This window comes from Pelecanus crispus, chromosome 9 (assembly GCF_030463565.1).
Source record: "Pelecanus crispus isolate bPelCri1 chromosome 9, bPelCri1.pri, whole genome shotgun sequence".
NCBI lineage: Eukaryota > Metazoa > Chordata > Aves > Pelecaniformes > Pelecanidae > Pelecanus > Pelecanus crispus.
The window spans coordinates 33,327,400-33,346,774 of record NC_134651.1 but is presented as its reverse complement, the minus strand read 5'-3'; the positions used below and the strand labels follow the sequence as shown (position 1 = coordinate 33,346,774).

At 48.5% G+C, this 19,375-nt stretch overlaps 2 protein-coding genes across 7 annotated transcripts; one reads left to right on the top strand and one right to left on the bottom strand.

The window, feature by feature from the left end:
• The first annotated feature begins 634 nt into the window (after positions 1-634).
• TUBB4B (tubulin beta 4B class IVb) lies at positions 635-2,800 on the top strand. Of its 6 annotated transcripts, none has more exons than XM_075717211.1 (5): positions 635-728; positions 829-937; positions 1,015-1,125; positions 1,608-1,699; positions 2,306-2,800. In XM_075717211.1, exons 1-5 carry the CDS (start codon positions 672-674, stop codon positions 2,666-2,668), a joined length of 732 nt encoding a protein of 243 aa, XP_075573326.1. In that variant the 5' UTR covers positions 635-671; the 3' UTR covers positions 2,669-2,800. The 6 variants fall into 6 exon arrangements, with proteins under 6 accessions (XP_075573326.1, XP_075573325.1, XP_075573322.1 ...); XM_075717210.1 differs by having other exon boundaries at positions 1,608-1,715; positions 2,061-2,800; XM_075717207.1 differs by having other exon boundaries at positions 1,608-1,754; positions 1,854-2,800.
• Positions 2,801-2,807: 7 nt separating this feature from the next.
• CIMIP2A (ciliary microtubule inner protein 2A) lies at positions 2,808-17,983 on the bottom strand. Its single transcript, XM_075717205.1, has 7 exons — positions 17,928-17,983; positions 14,131-14,324; positions 10,166-10,479; positions 9,044-9,161; positions 7,765-7,859; positions 5,504-5,621; positions 2,808-2,896 (listed from the first exon to the last, which is right to left on the bottom strand). Exons 1-7 carry the CDS (start codon positions 17,981-17,983, stop codon positions 2,808-2,810), a joined length of 984 nt encoding a protein of 327 aa, XP_075573320.1.
• Positions 17,984-19,375: the final 1,392 nt, after the last annotated feature.

Here is a 19,375-nt window from a genome sequence, read left to right as displayed (position 1 = left end):
GACGGGGGTGACGGCGGGGGAAGGGGGTGGGCGGCGGGGACGGGCGAGGGAGGCCCTCCCGGCGGAGCAGAGGCGAGAGGCAGGGGGGTGCTCGGGACCCGCGGGGGAAACGGCCCAGCCAGGTTTCCCCGAAAACCACCCTCCCCCTCTCCCGCAGTAAGGAGGAGCTGCCGCCTACGCTGCGGAAAGTGCGCACACGGCTTCGGGAATAGGCGGCTGCGCGAGCCACCGCCCAGGGCCTGCTGCGGAGCCATTGCGACGGTTACTAGGACACTTTGTTTTCATCCAATCAAATGACGTTAGCTCATCCCTGAGGCCGACAGCCAATCATGCTCGACATCAATCATTCAATTAAGCCAATCGAGAGTGTTCTGAGGGAGTAGGGCGGGCATTCGTGGGCCCCGGTTGCCTAACAGTAAAATCAACAGACAGACGGGCGGAGCAAATAGGAGCCGCTGATTTGAATGACAGCACTCAGACCAACCATATTTCCTCATTCGTAGAGCCTCGTTATGAGTAGCCAGTGGGTGCTGTGAATGGCCGCCTGGGCGGGGAAAAGAAGGCTGCGCGCGCATTCCGCTGCTATATAAGGCTTGGCGGTTGCCTCAGTCAGTCAGAGTCAGTTGGGGGAAGAGTGGCGTTGGCTGAGAGTGACCTGTGCCGCCGCCATCATGAGGGAGATCGTGCACCTGCAGGCCGGGCAGTGCGGAAACCAGATCGGGGCTAAGGTCCGGGCGGTGGGCAGGGGGCGGTGGCATGGGAGGGAGGAGGAGTGGTGGTGGGGGTCACGCCCGGCCCAGCCGCCCCTGACGCGATTTTCTCCGGCAGTTCTGGGAGGTGATCAGCGACGAACATGGCATCGACCCAACCGGTACCTACCATGGAGACAGCGACCTGCAGCTGGAGCGCATTAACGTGTACTACAATGAGGCCACAGGTAGGGCCCAGTGCCCCGCCCGCCCCCTCCCCGGGCCGCCACCGGCGCCGCAGTCACGGCTTCTCCCTGTTTTGCAGGTGGCAAGTACGTGCCCCGCGCCGTGCTGGTGGACCTGGAGCCCGGCACCATGGATTCGGTGCGCTCCGGGCCCTTCGGCCAGATATTCAGGCCAGACAACTTCGTGTTCGGTGAGTGTGCTGGGAGCGGGGGAGGGACCTGTCGTGTAACCGGCTCGGGGTGGGGTGGGCAGGGCAGGGACGCTGCACTGCGGGCTTCACCGCCGCACATGCTCCTGAGGGAAGCGCGGCTCCGGGAGGGGGGTTAATCCTGGCGCTTCATGACGGGCGTGAAATACCGGGGATCTGCGGATGGTGCATCATGGCAGCTGCTGGGAGAGCAGGTCCGAGGAGGCGCAAGAGGTCGTTGCTCTTCTGATTCTCATTACCTCCTTCATAGTATCAGGAGAAATTAAATGGCTGCTGTATCATTGATAATGAATGTTTTCCGTGTATCTACCAAGCCATTTCAAAGGTGCATGTGTGAAACCACAGCTCTATGCTTGATAAAATGAAAGCTTTTTTGGGGCTTCTCTGTAGGCTGAGGCTCCTAACCTTTGCTAGTAAGCAGGAAGCAGTGACCATAATCTAATACGAAAATGGCTCTTTTCCAGGTCAGAGCGGAGCAGGAAACAACTGGGCAAAGGGCCATTATACGGAAGGTGCTGAATTAGTCGATTCCGTGTTAGATGTTGTAAGAAAGGAGGCAGAAAGCTGTGATTGTCTCCAGGGCTTTCAGCTTACTCACTCCCTCGGTGGTGGTACAGGCTCTGGCATGGGTACCCTCCTCATCAGCAAAATTCGTGAAGAGTACCCAGACCGAATTATGAATACTTTCAGTGTTGTACCTTCCCCTAAAGTATCAGATACTGTAGTAGAGCCCTACAATGCCACGCTCTCGGTGCACCAGCTTGTGGAGAACACAGATGAAACATACTGTATTGATAATGAAGCCCTCTACGACATATGCTTCAGAACACTGAAGTTAACTACTCCAACATACGGTGATCTGAACCATTTAGTGTCAGCAACCATGAGCGGTGTTACCACCTGCCTGCGATTCCCAGGCCAGCTTAATGCTGACCTGCGGAAGCTGGCAGTGAACATGGTTCCCTTCCCCCGTTTGCACTTTTTCATGCCTGGTTTTGCCCCGCTCACGAGCCGTGGGAGCCAGCAGTACCGTGCTTTAACTGTGCCAGAGCTAACACAGCAGATGTTTGATGCAAAGAATATGATGGCTGCGTGTGACCCGCGTCATGGCCGCTATCTGACCGTAGCTGCTGTTTTTAGAGGCCGTATGTCAATGAAAGAGGTCGATGAGCAAATGCTGAACGTTCAGAACAAAAACAGCAGCTATTTTGTTGAATGGATTCCTAATAACGTTAAAACGGCGGTCTGTGACATTCCACCTCGTGGCCTGAAAATGTCTGCCACCTTCATTGGTAACAGCACAGCCATCCAGGAGCTGTTCAAACGCATTTCTGAGCAGTTCACTGCCATGTTCCGCCGAAAGGCTTTCCTGCACTGGTACACTGGCGAGGGCATGGACGAGATGGAGTTCACAGAGGCCGAGAGCAACATGAACGACCTGGTGTCTGAGTATCAGCAGTACCAGGATGCTACAGCTGAGGAGGAGGGGGAGTTTGAGGAGGAGGCTGAGGAAGAGGCAGAGTAAAAGCTATGCAGATGAACACCTGTAAATTTTGTTTAAAGCTGTATGAACTCTTTCATTCAAAACTTCTCTGTCTGTGTTGTGTTCCTCTTCCTGTCTCAAAGTCACTTCAAATGCTGTACAGGCACCATTAAAGCATTTTTCACAGTGCACAAGCTCGTCTCCTTTGTTCCTTCTGGTAAGCTTTTCGGGTGCTGTTTCCAAAAGTAAGCGCGTAGGTGTGTCGGAGGTCTGGAAAAGAAAAATAACAGATTTGGCGTGAGCCCTGCCACTGCCCATGCAACCACACTTCTCTCCCTGCCTTCTAATGAGGTGCATGCCTGTTGCTGTCACTGGATGTGGTGGCAGTCCTACTTGCTCCTGGTGCTGTGGGAGTTGCAGAAATTCTCTGCTATTTGTTTAAAATCAATACTGGTGGAGAGGGATACACTTCACATGGAGGATGGAATTCAGCTCCAAGCTGTGTCTAAATTTAGGTACCTGCATGTGGACTCCTGTTACAGGCTTCACTCTTGGCGGGAGCTGAGCTGCTCTCCTGACCGTAATGGAAGCGTAGGTTCAAATGTAGGCGTCTGTAAGCTGTAGCTTATGCTGGCTGCCTGGGCGACAGCATGGTGCAGGCAAGTTGCTGTTCGGATACAGGTGGGTGTGTGTAGCAGAAGATGAGCTGGCCTCACTGTGGCTGATCCACTGCGGCTACCCAGCAGGTTGCCGTGGCCGGTCACAAGAGCGCTGGGGACAGCTGTGACAAGCTGTGCTGAGCCTACTGCTAAGGACAAGTGACAAGAGCTCCTGTGTATGCAGCTTTGCTGGAGTCACTTCTTTTAAAATGGGTATGTAGAGGTTTTAAAAGCAAATCAATCAGCTGTTAACTGCAGCCTCTGTTTTTGAAGTGAGCTGAACACCTGATACCAAGTCACACTGTTTTGTCTCATGAAAACCCTATATTAGCAAAGCAGATTTTTACTGTGGAAACAGTTAATAAGTTCAGTGTTACCTTAAGTGACAAACCTGTCACTGAATAGCTGGACAGGAGACAGCAGGCTGCTTTCCTGCTGAATAAATTCTGTTGTGTTCTTAATTGTAACTGATTTTGTGTTAAGTTTTTCTGTCTTAAAAATAAGTTTCTCCTTCCAGAGTTGAACTGGTTGGAGTAGTTAAAATTGCACTGACTGTGGTGGCTCTGGGGGCAGTGGAAATCAGTCTGTCTACAGAAGCAGGTGGCTGTTTCAAACCTGCACAGAAGAATACTTCCGTAGGTGAAGAGATGGCAACGGATTTTTAAAGCATGAAGTAACACTTTAAGCAGTTGATTTTTGTCCTTGATTTTAGGGTGTGGTTTTTTTTCTTCGTCCTTTTCATTGCACTGAAGCCAGTGTGTTCCCTGGCCTGCCAGTTACCGAGGGCAGGACAGCGTTGTCCCTCCCCAGCACCCTTTTGGGCAGAGCTACATTAGTCACCCTCCTCTGAAGAGCTCCGGCTGCTCTCCCTGCTTTCTGCAGGCTTGTGGACAGAGGACAAAACACATGGGTAAGTATTAACACTGCAGTCCAGCTTACCCTTAGGTTCATAAAGCCCTTCCTTCTCCAGGGGCCTTTAGCTTGCAGGCCACAGCCGCGTGGAGTGTGACCACAGCCCTCCCTGAGCAATCCAGCACAGAGGAAACGGGCACCCAGAACAGCCGGGGCTTTGCTGTGAGATGACCCAGAGCTGCCATGTGAGGGAAGGGGACAGGCGAGTTGTCATGCACCGGGGACAGCAGCTGCTGCGCTTGCCGTCTGCCCCAGAGCAGCAGTGTGGTGACAGAGGCCAAAATGAACATATTTCTCTTCATCTTTGATCAGAAGGCCCCAGCCCCACCTTTCGCCATCAGTGTGTATGATGCTTCCATCCTTTCCCTTAGACCATCCCTCAAGCTCCTGATGACTGGCCGGGTGTTGAACTTTGCTTTTTCTGTACGGCTTTCCCATGCCCCGATACAAGTCTTGCTAGAGCCACATTCACTTCCTTAACGTTCTCTCTGGGCTCAACCTTGATATCAGCTACAGTCCAACCCTGCCAGGATAGTAATTTTCCCACTCTTCGCTTTCATTACTGCCACATTTTGTGTCTTCTACCATTTTCCTCCTCTGCATTGCATTAAGTACAAGCTATGAGTTTCGTGTTTTCTAGCTTATCTATCTCCATGATTTCCCATCCCACATTACTGAGCTGTGGGCTCTTGACTTTGCTGTGGCCAAAGATAGCAATACTAGTTGCTGATTTGTTGAAATTTTAGCCTGATACCTTAATGTTTTCAAGGTGTATGGACAAACCTTAACATAGACAAAATTACTTTCTTCAGACCTCTCCTTTTAGGCAACACCAGTAACTGACAAGGATCAGGCGGACAGTACGGAGTAGCCACCACCTGTCTTGATGGCTAAGACCATTTCGCTGCTTTTTTTGTGCCTTCTCAACCCCTTTGTATCATCTACCTTTTGCTTTTTATCAGACTTCAAGCTTTTTAGAAAAGAATCACTTTCCTGATGAAATTGTAATGCACCCATGTAACAGGTGCGGTGTTACTGAGCCTCCTCTGATTTTGCAGGGGGATGGTGGCTGGAAAACAGAGGAATGTTCTGCACAAGCCCAGGCTGGCAGTGAGGATGATGGTCTCTCCTGCAGAAAGGCAGGGGATGGCACAGCTCCAGCACCTTGGCACAGACTGCAAGAAAAATCTACTACCCATGTGGAACATTTCAGTAATTGGTCACTACTATGGCACTACAGCTAATAACAGCGCTACTTAATGACAGTAATTAGTGACTTTCATTTTCACTCAGCTGATAAACTTACGTGGTACGAAGCCCATGTAGGAAGGTATCAGTCCATCACTGGTGTAAATTCTGTTGTTAGGCCAGTATGTTTGGGGAAATATCTTGCCAAAGCTGCAAGCTGTGTTTCTCTGCAAAAACTGGAAAACAAACAAACCCAACAATACAGTACAGTTCATTTTAAACCATATCATTGTTACCCACATCATGTGCTTTGACCCCATATTAAAGAAGATATAATGTACAGCAATTCTCTTTCCAGTTCTGTTTTCTCCTTGTTAGGAGCTACATTATATCTTCCCCTTTTTCTACTTCATACGTTTTTCTCCTGACAGGCCTCGACAGCGCTGCCTCTGCTAGCTCATATCCCCAGCTGCACAGAGCAGCTCCTGGCCTAGGTGTAGTCATCAGGATCTCTACAGACCGGACTGCATTTCATCACCTTTGAGCATCATCCGGAAGTCTCAAACACCTTGTGCTCATACGTTTGATACAGTGTGAGCCAGCACTGGCTGCTGGGAGTTGGGTCTGTGCCTCATCTGCTCCTGTGCTGTGACTCTGCACATCTGTGTTTTGGTTTGACCCCTTCAACCGGTTTTATTTTTCCATGAGTCTTACTGATTAGCCAGTAATTCCCAAGCTAGGAGGAACAGGAAGGCTTAGGGGGTGTTAACTGCAGGGAGAGTGTAAATCATCTCCTGGATCTGTCCTTGCTCCAAGGTCAGACCCAGATAAGGGGCTGTGCTTGAGGATGGATATTGCAGTTCTGCATGTCTCTGCAGTGGCAAAACCTCTAAAGAAGTCACTAAAGCTGTGCCGCCCTCCTCGGCATGCACCCTGCTCAGTGGTGAAGGGACTGAGTTCACAGAGCTGAGCAAACCGTGAGGCCATTGAACCATTTTGTGACTCATGATGGAGCGATTGCTGCAATTCCTTAAGTGCAGCACTGCAGTGAGAGGATTGCATTATTTTCCCTGATGCAGACAGTAAGCAATGATCCATGGCACATCCCAGTATGTAACCTAGGGCAACAGAGATTTAGGGCAGAAGATTAGTGGCTTGAAGTCAGAAGCCATCTTAGAGAGAAATGTAGTAGGGTTTGTTTTGTGGTGTGGTTTTTTTTTTAGCATGCTTATATTCCTCCAGCACCTGATGTGCTGCAGCTAACCTCTGCGAGCCTGGATTCTGCTGAATCCTGCAACAGAGAAACACCTCCCTCGCTGATTTACTACATGGCAGACATTTAAGAAATCAGGGGCAGAAAGGCTTTGCAAACAGCACATTTAGTTTTGATAATGCCTGGGTTTTGTTCTGTTTGCTTCATTTAAATTCCTGTTAATGGCAGATGAATAAGGAAGCCAGCACAGGAAAATATATTTCAGCCAAAGCATGAGGCTGCCATGAGCACCGTCAGCCGTGCTGCTCTCCCTGCTGAGTCATTTTTTCCCAGCTGAGTTTCTCTGAGCTGGGGATCCTCAGTCTTGGCCTTTTTTCTACATCAGACCCATACACTCTGGGACAAAAGCACTGCAGTGAATCCCGGTGACCAGAAAGGGCTGGAAATGTTGTAACCTGCTTTTAATGAGCTGCGTCACTGAGCTGATCAGCCCTCACTGGCACAGGACCAGCAAGATGGCTGCATCCCAGGGATCTCACTCCATCCTGGTAGCAGGAAGAAACGTGTAGCTTTGAATGCAAACTATTGACTGCTGTGGGAGGGATCTTATTTTCCTGTGTAGGAGGATTATATGGGAGATCTTACAGCAATGGGACAAAATAGTTTTTCAGTGGGCATATTTCTGCATCCTTCCCAAAAGAAGGAGAAAGAAGATCTAGTTCCCTTGAAGACAAATTATGTTAGTAAAGGAAAAAGCCTTACAACCAATTAAAAGGGAGAAATAATCCATCCAAGCAGCCCAGGAAGCCATCCAACACTGCCATCCAGGTAGAGAAGATACACTCCGTAAGTGAAGCACAGATACTTGTATCCTGTGTTTCTGCACTCAGAGCAACATTTTTAATAGCCACCTTTGACCCAACTCTCAATGGATTTGCTTAATCCTTTTATGAACTCATTTATCCTCCCTTAATGTCCCAAGGAAACAAGTTACAGAATTTCATTGCTCATGATTTTTTCAACATGTTACCTAACAGCATTTTATTTTGCTTGTACTTAGAACCCCAGTTCTAATACTACTACGGTAGATGAAACTACTTTTGGTGTTGGAGATGAATCAACACCAGCATTATATTGTTGAAATAAGATTTGTACATATAATCTACCTGCTGTCGGTCAAATTCGTTCATTGCTTCCTTCACACTCTGGATGTAGTTCACGCCATTAATCCCGGTGAGGCGGGGGATGAATCCAGCGTACCCTTCGGAAGAAGACAAGAGAGAACATTTTCTGCTTGAGAACATACATATCGTATAAGGATCAACCAGTCTGGAAGTGGAAGAGGCTGGGATAAATACAAAACCTTGGCAGAGTATAGGAAGGAAAAACTCATCCATTTAAACTGTAAAATTAACTCTTACATGTGAAGTATCTTTTCTGAAAGAGTATTTTTTATGATTCCAAAGGAAAACTCAATGGGCTGAACTGATCTTTGTTGGTTTCCATGATGTATGGAAGAAACATTTCATTTTCTTATAGTCTTTTTTTACACCAACAGCTCTGTCACGTTCTCTCCCAGTTTAATACACATTCAAGGGCTAACAACTGGGTGTCCAACCTTTCTTCCTCATTTGCCCTGCCCATCCAACAAATTTTCACTAATTATAAGACAGATATATAAAGTCTAAAACTACATAAAACAGAGAGGGAGGTACATCCTAAAAGCAACCAGAACTCACTCTTCCCAAATGGATGCTTTGGAGAGTGCAAAATTTGACTTCTGCATCCTAAAACATTGATGCTCTTTCACCGAGTCTAAAATATTTTGACATGCTACCCCTGTATTCTCTGTGGTCTGCCACAGAGCTAAGTATCCCTAAGGGTGTCATACCCTTTAGGGGGGAGCCCAGTGCATCGCCCTTCGTAATTCTCCTGCTTGCACAGGAACACTCTTCCAGTGCAAGCGGAGAAGTTACAGAGTATAACACCTTGTAAGACAGAGTTTTATACATTTATGATGGTGCAATACACCACTGTGTGTTGATTTGATGAGTCAGAAAAGCATCTTATTTCTAGGAGAGAAATTACCTCAACAGTAACAGATACTCATCAAGCTGCTGGAGTTGGTGCAGAGCCCATAACCCTTTGCTCTTTGCTTTCTTGAGCATTTTCTAGCCTGGCCCCACAGCTGTGGGGAACTGTGATGGCTCCTGCATCCCTTCCACCTGCCTATGGGCATGTGTCCCTCAGTGTGAGATCCACGGGGGTGACAGCATCCCAAAGAAACACCCTTGCATGGAGAGGAGCAGGGGCGTTTTCCATCCCAAAATGTTCAAACGAGCTGGAGCGACTGGCCAATGTCTCTGAGATTTCCCCAGGGGGAGAAGGGTGACACAACTTCTTCTGAGGTGGACTCATGCTGTGCACGACCTCTCTCTTTTTTACCTGGAATGACTTTCTGTTGGATCGCATTTGGTACATCCAGTTTTGGTAACCAATTATCTTGCGCCACATCTGCGGTTTCAGCCACTCCTGGCAGAGTCACACCTTCAATTTTTACAGGCTCAAAATAAAAGCAGAAATAAAATAAACACCAGTAAAACCTGCTTCCTCCTTTGGCTCCATTGCTTAAATCACTGCCAGAACCTGTGAACAGCAACTGCCATTTCCATTTCTTCCCAGCTTTACACTAAGAGCTACTCCAAGAATTTCTGGTAAAGTCAAATTACCAGATGAGCTGCCTGTACATAGAGGTTTTGCAAAATCCCCAGGAAGAACAAGGGGAGCTTTGGGCACTGAGCTCCTCTGCAAAACCCATTTCTCAGAGCAAGGAGCAGGAATCCCCCTTCTTAGGATTTATCTCCAAGCCAGCTTTTGACTTGATACGTCAAATCTCTAATCTCTGCCTTCAGGAGATTTGCAGAGCCCTGGCTGGCTGTGACGTGACAAATGCTGTCTCTGGCTCCAGGAGAAATAAGGGGCTCAAACATGTTGGTCCCGAGTGATACCAGCAGTGCCATACAAAGCAGCACCCAGCACCATAGGCAAATTCCAATGCTTCTGTTTCAACAAGGGATAACGATGGTGGGAAATTCAGGTGAGCAGTGGGAGCAGTTAAGGGGTCAGAAACCCGGCACGTAACCAAAGGTGCCAGAAGTGCTTTCTTTTCAGGAGGAAGAGGAGAGCAGCAGCAGGGCTTCCCAGTTCACCCAAAGGAAACAGAAGCCTGGTTGCATAGCACAGCATAACACAAGATCTAATGACTAGGATTTGAAGCTAAGACTCAACTAAATGAGAAGATAAACCTTTTTGATTAGGAAGAATAATTAACGTTTACAACAATTTCCTGAAGATGTGGTGGATTTGCCACTGCTAGAAACATTTGTGTATTTGGTATTTCTCTACGTGACACTCTAAACTTTCTGTCCTTGCCATCCACGCCCATATGAAATTCCCTCTTCACACTCCTGGACTGAGGAGAGCCCTTCCATGCCCATCAGTCCCCAAACCCCAACCCTCTGCAGCAGCATCCCTTACCATATGTCTCTTCCACCCAAAACCACATACCGGTTTGCTTCCTGCCAAAGCACTGCTGAGCTGGCCATGTCCGCACCTTTTTCCCTGCCCACAGGCTGGGGTTAGCTCGGGCAATCGCCACTCTCGCTCCTCAGACACAGGATAGTGTGAAATCCTCTGTGGGTACCCCTGAGGCAGTCGTGTCCTTGGGACATACTCGCTGGGTTGGTGCCAGGGTATGGGGTCCATAGGCATCATCATCAGCTCTTCTTCTGCCGGCCCTGGCCCCGGTGGGGTGGGGTTTGGCCCAAGGACTGGTTCAGGAAAGCTTGTTGTAGCCCCAGCTTTCTCATAGGGAAAGTACCCTGCAGGACAGACACTGAGTTAAGGGAAAGGAGTGGCCAAACGAGGATGAGGGGTTCCCATCACACTGGACCTCAGCCCCCACACATCCCTCTGTAGGGAAGGAGCCTGGAGGTCAACAGCATCCCACGGGCTGTGAATGTATCCTGCGAGTGACATCAGCCCCATCCAATAAACTGGCCTGCACAGAAAAACTGCACAGATAGAAGCTCAGTAACTTAAAATTTATTCTAAGTGACATCTAAACTGTAAAATATTATCAGCCAAGCTACAAAGTAGTAAGGGAGTGGTGGTGGGGAAACCATAGCCTTTTCTCCATGTGGCTGAGTCAGCACACCCCAAACACAGACACCCCCACCACCACCACCCCCAATGAATTCTTGCACTGGCATCATTGCTGCTCATCAAGGAAAAGGTCTGCTGTAACGCCAGCTGGAAAAAAGTTATCTTACAGCCAGTGTATGCTAAATATCTCCACTGTGAACTAGGGACAGAGCCCTGCAGCTTGAAACTCCACAGGGACAGCCAAGCTTGGCAACTTTTGTTTGACTTTCCCATAAAAATGTCCCATGATGTGGCTCCCCAGGCTGCCCCAGCACTGTACAACACCTCCAGACCAGGTGCTTCCTCATGCTCTGTGCCAGGAGTGAAGCCAATTTCTCCCTCCTCGGTGGTTACAGAGGATGATTGCTCTTATGCCCCCCAACAACCTTTTCCTTATTGGAAAACTGTTACTATGTCAGTCTTGTCTTTTTTAAACAAACCAAATTCCTCCCATTTTTGTTCTCATAGGTCATTTTTTTTTCAACCCTCTGGTCATTACTGACTTCCCCTGACCTCCTCATGTTTGGTAGACATCTGTATCACAATGCAAAGCCCCACAGACAAGACAGCATCTTCCAGCAAAGGCTTCATCTGCAGAGAGTCCTGGGGAATTACAGCCTGTCCTGGCTCAAACAGCGCAGAGCAAAATTTGCTCCTTTCTGCAAGAGTCTAAAACTTCTGATGGGCATTTAGGTTTACAATCTGCTTATAACTGTATTATAAAGTATAGACTGTATATAACCTTGTAAAGTATATATACTCTATGTAACTGAATTATCAAGTGTTGTCCAGGCTAGCAACAAAATAAAGACAAATCCTTGATGAAAGTGATTTTTCAATCCAGTGTGCAAATTTTAAAGCAGGTTTATCTTAATATTTCCTTCATTATTAATGAAAATATTGCATCTACTCTTTTCTTTTTATCCCACAAACCAAAGGAAAAGGCAAAATGAAGTTGTTTTGTACTTGAGAAATCCATGTTAGCTCTTTTTTGTGACACTGGGTTTTCCAAACTTACTGATTCAGAAAGGTTGCACAGTAAGGCACTAAATTAAAAGCCAAGAGAGAACTGTGCATTTGATTTGAGTAAATATCCATATGTTTTCATTTCAGCTTCCTGGGGAGCGGGTGCCTGCACGTTTGGCCTATGCTGTAACCCCTCAATGCCAACACAGCCACCCCTGGAGATCCAGCATAACCCTGGTTGATATCCCCAACCAACTGAGCCTGGCCTCACTTCCAGCAAGAAAACAACATGGGATTCAACTGATAGAAACCAGCAATATACTTGGTGCCCATCAACAAGACTTTATCAAAAATAAATCTTGAGAAAAAAATCTTGACTGACTTTGCTAAAGGCAACCACACAGATCCAACACTGCCATGAGCTCTTTGATCTCCATCATGTAACATACCCAGAAGGATGCCAGGCAGTACTAATAAAGTTTGCAGTGAAGTGTTTTAGGAATCACGCACCAACAGCTCAACAGCAGGAGCTGTTGATGAAGAGTTACCAGCACAGCAAGGTGCTCCTTGTGGCCATGTTCTTCAGAATTTCACCAACGAGCAGCAAACATGAGCTCCCAGCTGCAAACGTTGCCAGGTGACATAAAGGTTGGCAAGGGGAGAACAAGAATGAGGACAAGATAATGACAGAGAGCAACTAGGTCAACTGGTTGGTTGTGTCCATCCAAACTACCTTTTAGTCCAAGGAAATGCAAATTTAAATGTCCAGGAATGATGCCTGTAAACACCACCTGCATAGTAGAGACCTGGATCCTGGAAAACACGGCTAGGAAGAACAGAAATGCTAAAAGTCTGAGAGAAGCTACACAGTACAAATTCCCAGCGAGAAATGGGAAAGCATCACTTTGGTGTGGCCATCCCCAGGGAAATGAAGACCCAGATACCACCCAGGTATGTTACCCCTGCGGTTCAGCTGGGAGTGGACTCGCTCCCACTGAACAGGGTGTCCACAACAGCTACAGCTTAGACACATGATATAGTACACGGCAAATGTGCCTCCAAAGGATGACATGTCCCTGAGAGGGTCTGATCAGGATTATGGTGTGGCTGCTGCTGTGGCCTGATTTGGGTCAACTGGGACCAGGCACTTTGCCTGGAAGGGCTGAGACTTGGTAGGAGATTCCTGCAAATTCCCAGAGCTGGGAATCCACGTGAGCATGTCTCAGTGTGTGATGGAGGTGATGGGGCCTGTTAGCAGAAGTGGGGAAGGTGGGAAGGGAAAGGAAGGGCACACGAGCCCTTCTGCTGAGCTGAGGTAGGAGCAGCAAGATCCAAAATGAACCACAAGCTGCAAGAGGTCTGAGCAGAACGAGCGCTGCACCAGGCGGGTCAGCCGGGAAAGGGTTGGAGGTGGCAGAGCCAACCTTCCCCAGACAGATTGTAGCCTGTGCAGTTGTGCTGGGTTTGACTGGGATAGAGTTCATTTTCTTCACAGCAGCTAGCATGGGGCTGTGTTTTGGATTGTGCTGAAAACAGTGTTGGTAACACAGGGATGCTTCAGTTACTGCTGAGCAGTGCTTACACAGAGTCAAGGCCTTTTCTGCTTCTCACCCCACCCCACCAGCAACTAGGTTGGGGGTGCACAAGAAGTTGGGAGGGCGCACAGGCGGGACAGCTGACCCCAACTCAACAAAGGGATATTCTGTACCATAGGATGTCATGCTCAGCACATAAAGCTGGGGGGGAGGTTGGCGGGGGAGGACACTGCTCAGGGACTGGCTGGGCATCGATCGGTTGGTAGTAAGCAACTGTTTTCATTTGCATCACTTGTCTTTCTTGGGTTTTATTTCTCTTTTTGTTATTTTCCTTTTCATTACAATTTATTATTATCACTATTATTTTATTTCAATTATTAAACTGTTTTTATCTCAACCCACAAGTTTTCTCACTTTTACCCGTCCAATTCTCTCTCCTGATCCCGCTGGGGGAGAGTGAGTGAGGGGCTGTGTGGTGCTTGGTTGCCAGCTGGGGTTAAACCACAACAGGAATATGGAAGAATTGGGGAGTGAATTCATAATATGCCATAAAATCATTTATCTTCATCTAACTGAAGATAACCTGGGAACTAAAATTCTCCTCTCCACTCCACCAGCCACCCAATGCGAGAAGCCCCATGCTCATCGGCTGAGTGCTCCAACTCCGCACCAGTGCGGCTCTCCGCACGTCTGTGCTCCTACACCAGAGCTCTGATTGCTCCATGGAAAATATCCCATTTCACTGTGCCTATTGAGGATGGGCACAGACCCTGGTGCTCGTTAGCAGAGTCTGTTCTGGCAAAGGGATGAGACCCAGGGTGTGCTCACCTGGACACCCAGGGAGATAACCCTGGACACTGTGCTTTGTCCTGCTGAAGTCCTCAACGAACTTGGGCTTGTACAGCGGTGCCAGCAAGGGGCGAGGGCTCTTGCTAACACCAGGATCCGTCAGCAGGCGGTAGGTGGTTTTGCCAAAGGTTTCTCCAAACTGATAGTTGTACTGAGGGATGAAGCCCTCATAGCTGAGGAGGAAACCAAAAAAGAGCAGTCACTGAGATGGCATTAGAAGGTGCCCGCAGATAGGATAACCTGCTTCAGAGCTTTTGTACACTGGAAAGGCCATGGCCAGGAGCACATGTGGCTGAGAGTACATGAGCCCAGGGAAGGTGATTGCACAGGGCTGTGCCTGCAAGCATGAATTCGTTTATGCTGCTGGAGCAGCAGCACAAGGGGAGCACTGAGGAGATGTGTGTGGTTATGCATGAAGCCAGGTGGGTGTGTCTGTGTGTGTGTTCGCACATGCATGTTCTTACATATCAGCATGAAAACTGGCTTACAGATTTACAAGCATGCTTAGGCACAGGCTTGTGCTTTGGTTCATGGAGGAATATGGGATGAGGTCAGGAAGCATGGCCAAAGCAGCATCTGTGGATGGGAAAACTTACAGCAGGAGCACAGTGTGGGCTGCAGTTGCTTTGACAGTGCTGACATCGACAGCCTCCCAGTTAAAATATTATTTCCATTTAAACATGCTCCAGTTTTACATTTGCAATCACTCTCTCTATTCTAAAACACAGTGAGTTACTTGGAATTACCCAGTGTCCCTTGTTCAATATTGAAACTCAAAAATCAGAAAAATTGCTTGTACCTGCCAAAACCTACCCAGGCACTGCATTACATGGAGAGGCATCAGTGGGCAGGCAGCTGCTCAGCCCCAGTAACAAACATCACGTGATTTTTTCGAGACCTTTGTGCAGGGTGTGTAATGACACGCTGTTTCTCTGCCCCCCACGGCCTGGGACGGGCAGTTTGACTTTTTGGGCAGGTGCTGGAGCTCTGGCTCTGCTCCCAAGTCCACCAGTATGGATCAGAAACATTAGCTATTCCCAGTATCAAATTTTCTAATGGTGACATTATACCACCACTGAAGAAGAAAGGTAGAGCTGCCAGTTACAATGTACAGACAGAAATATTCAATCAATGATCCTACTGCGTATCTGGGGATAAAGCCAGATGATGCATAAAGATCATAAGATGATGAGTAAGTACTTTCCCTTCCAAATACTTTAAACAACAGCGAGCAGAGCCGTGCATTTACACTTGGCAAGTTCTCCCACTTTGCATGCAGGATCTTTCACCGGCTGCTGCCGGAGGAGCTCGGTGGCTCATCACCATTGATTTTCAATGAGTCTTGCAACACGGGGAAGCTACACCAGGATGATAAAGCTGAGCAAGAGCACAAATGACATAGCCTGAATAATTACAGGATGGCCAGAGGGGTTTTGATCATGAACAAAATAATGGTAGGGCTGAGAAAGGATTCAATTCATAAGCAATTAAAAGTAAGGTAATCCAAGGAGCTCGGGCAAGTCAGTCTGGGTTTATGGCAAAGGGATCTGCCACAGAGTGAATTACAAGTGCCGCTGATAAAAGCTGTGGCACCTGGGGAAGAGACCAGTCTCAGCAGGGCTGTTTGACCTTATCCTTGGTATTTTGATTAAGAAACCAGAGAGATCCCCCATTTCTGTAGTCCACGCTGAGCCCCTGCAGCCGCTGATCTCAAACCTCATTGGCAAGCAGTGAGTAACCTGCTTTCCCAAGGCTGAGCACTATTTCACTTTTGTCTTACTCAGCCATATCTCTTCAATCACCACTCCCCAGACCACGTCACCTAAACCTGCTCAGCCTTCCTGATCACCAGGGAAAAGCCTTGGCCCTGGGCCTGTCCTCACTCAGCTCTGCCCTTCCCAGCTCCACCAATTCAGGATGGGGCAGCCAGGACTGAGCCCAGGATTCATGGATTTACCCCTTCTGTGAGCACCAAGTCCTTCCCAAACTATCCCACACGTTGGTTTTGGCTTCCCAATGCTCTTGAACACTGTGGTGGCATTTTCAAAGCCCTGGCTGTGACCATTGACCGACCTGAGTGACAGCAACCTATTTTGATGCCTTCATTGTGTTTGCGGGTTCACCGGCACAGCAGGATACAGCACATGAGAGCACATCTCACGGCACTGGTGAGATGCCGTGATGCAGCATCTTCCTTCTCCTCCTGCTGGCACCCTGGCATAGGGTGCACTGTCTGTCAACAGCAGAGCCCAGGCTCTGGCAATGCCCTTAAGGCAGCTCCTCCTTGTGCTCAGCCACCCAAAGCAGATGCAAAGCAGCACCCTCAGCCACCCATGGGGGCTTCCTCTGGGGCTCAGGGTGATGCTATGACCCTGCATGGCACTGCCAAAAGCAGTGGCAGAATTTGGTTCCTCCTCCTCCTGCCTTTAGTGGCTGAAGCAGCAGCCCAGAGAGGAGCAGCCCCAGCTGATGTGACAGTATTAGGGCTCAAAGCTGCTTCTGAGGGAGCTGTCTGCAGGCAGGAGCAAGCAAGGGAAGGTTTGGAGGCTTTTGGAGGTGCAAGCCCAGCCACAGCTCCCTCCTTGCTGTTACTTGTCTTTCCCAAGCTGCTGTCAGTGCACAGCTTTGACAGGGTGACAGCACGCACGGAGTAACACATCACATCTTCAGACAACTGCATCGATGCAAAAACGTGTTAAAAACCCCCAACCCCAGAGCTTATGGAAGATATGGAGACCAGGAATGGAAAAATCTTGCACATTGCTGTAATGGGAAGGACTGATCTGATTGTCACCTCAGGAGCATCGTTAAGGAAGCAAATGCGCTCCAGCCTTTATCTGGCAGCTTGGGATCTGCCTGCCTCCTGCCTGTACTTGTGCTGCACCTGGAGCTGTGCGGGACACAGCTGGTTTTCTCTGTGCTGAGGTTTGCAGCCTGGGCTGTCACCAGCCCCTCTGCCCTGGGAGGTCATCCAGACACCCTTTGGAGTTACCCTCAGGCTGGACTAATCCGAGTGATTTTGTACGAACAGAAGCTTGTTTTCCCTCAGTGGCCATCCAGCCCTTCCCAGCTTATTTACACATCATGGACCACATCTCCCAGCACGGGTCACCAGGGGACTCCATGCACAACTTCTCTACTTCACCGTGAAGCCTATCCACTTTTTTCTGCCATTCATATCTTACCTTTTAACCAATAACTCATTACCTCTTAACCATGACAGCTTGGTTTCTTCTTTTCAAGCCTTTAGAGGAGGATGTTGCAAAAAGCTTTGGAAAAAATCTAACTACGTATCAACTAGATCACCAGCATCCACAGAGTACTGACTTCTTCAAAGAGCTCAGATGCCACAGCAGGACTGCGCTCCAACCAATTTGACAAGAGCATAACATGTCTATGCAACTACTTATTCAAAGGAGATCTTCAAACATCCTTCATGCAAAAGTTATGACAGTTTGGAAGCCAAAGCCTGCACAGCAGCCCTGGTAACATTTGGCAACTTAAAACAAATGAAAAAAAGCGGGGGGGGGGGGGGGGGGGGGGAAGAACAATTTTGACTTTACCCTCAATGTGCTATGGCATGGTCTTTAATTATACCCTGTTACAAGGTGGTGCTTCTTATCCTGGAGCCCTGTCTCCTTTGGAGCACTGTTACATAGAATATTTAATAGTGTCTTTAAAAAAAAAGTATCATGAATCATAAATACTACATGATCCCAACTGGAGCTATTTGCACTGGAAGTGAGCAGACATTTTGGATGAACTTCAGAACTTACCCAGGGATATAGTAGGGATTGGGAGGGAAGAGGCTATTTTCCTTCGGGGCTGCCATGGCAATGCAGCAGCTCTTGGTGGCGGGTGTGGGAGGAAGGAGGTAGCAGCACGATGCAGTCGCCCGGGAAACCTCTGTGATGCTGCTGGGAGTGCTGTCGGTACCCGACAGCACTTCCAGCTGCAGCACACAGCTTGTCAGGTTTTTCTGGACATGTCTTTTTTTTTTTCCCCCACCTGCAAATTTTGGATGAGCATGAAGATTTTATAGCAATTGTCAGATTTCCTGAAGGCTCATAGCCCTTGGGACAGTAGCGCCAGATGTTTCCCATAAGCAGCCCCAGCACAAATACATGTTCATGGTGCAGTTCACGTCCAACATGCACAACTCGGGACAGCCTGGCTGTGTGTGCCCGGTCACTGGTACAGCACATGCATGGCCAGGCCAGCACTGCCTGCACACACATGGCCACACACATATCTTTCTGTTGAGGAAACACCGAGGCAGAGGTTCAAGGATTCACCACACTGTAGTGGAAGGCTCAACCCTCCTCTCCCTGCTCCTTGCTGCCCTCCTGGTCTGGCTGTTTGAGGGTGCAATCCTTTGCTGCCTTGCCTCATGTAAGATAAAGGTTGTTCCCATTCCCAACATTGTATGGTCATGTTGTCTTGTGTGCAGTGGGTTTCGCCCCCCTCCAGCTGAAGGCAGGACCAAGACACAGGTCTCCTGTTTAGTGAGCAGCCACTGAGTAGCCACAGCTACAATACCAGCAGCAAGCCTGCTTCACTGCTGAAGTCCCTCTATGGCCTTGAAGAGCTCAGCTACAAGGCTAGCAGAATCATTTTAAGGTTTCAAAGCTACTAACTAGAAATCATAGAGTATTCAAGGGTTGTTCTGACCTGTTTAGGTGCCTATACTCTACCCAAAATTGTATCTGAGGAGATAAAAATTCTGCTTCGACTCTTGCCCTTGGTGCCTAAAGACTCTGGGAGGTCTGGAATTTCCAGCCTGTATAAATATATTTGAGTTTGCCCAAATACTTGAGCTCTAACCAGGGGCAGACCTGTCCCACAACCCCAGGTCTGCAGGGTGGATGGGTCTGAGAGGTGTATGATGGCTCTTCTCAGAGGTGTGCAGCAGAAGACCAAGAGGTAACAGGCACAAGATGCAACAAGGGGAAGGCTCACCGGACGCAAGGAGAAAATTCTCCCTCACAGGAGAGGCACAGCCCTGGCACATGGTGGCATCTCCATTCTTGGACAACTTCAAAGCTTAGATAGGGAACACCCAGAGGACCGCAATGCAGCTTTGAAGTTAGCTCAGCTTTCAGTGGACAATTGGATTAGAGACATACAAAGTTCCCTCCCAGCCTAGATCTTCCTCCGAGTTTAATATGAACATGAAAAAGGGGATATAAACGGGCCCGCTAGTGAGGACCCCAGGGGTGGCATG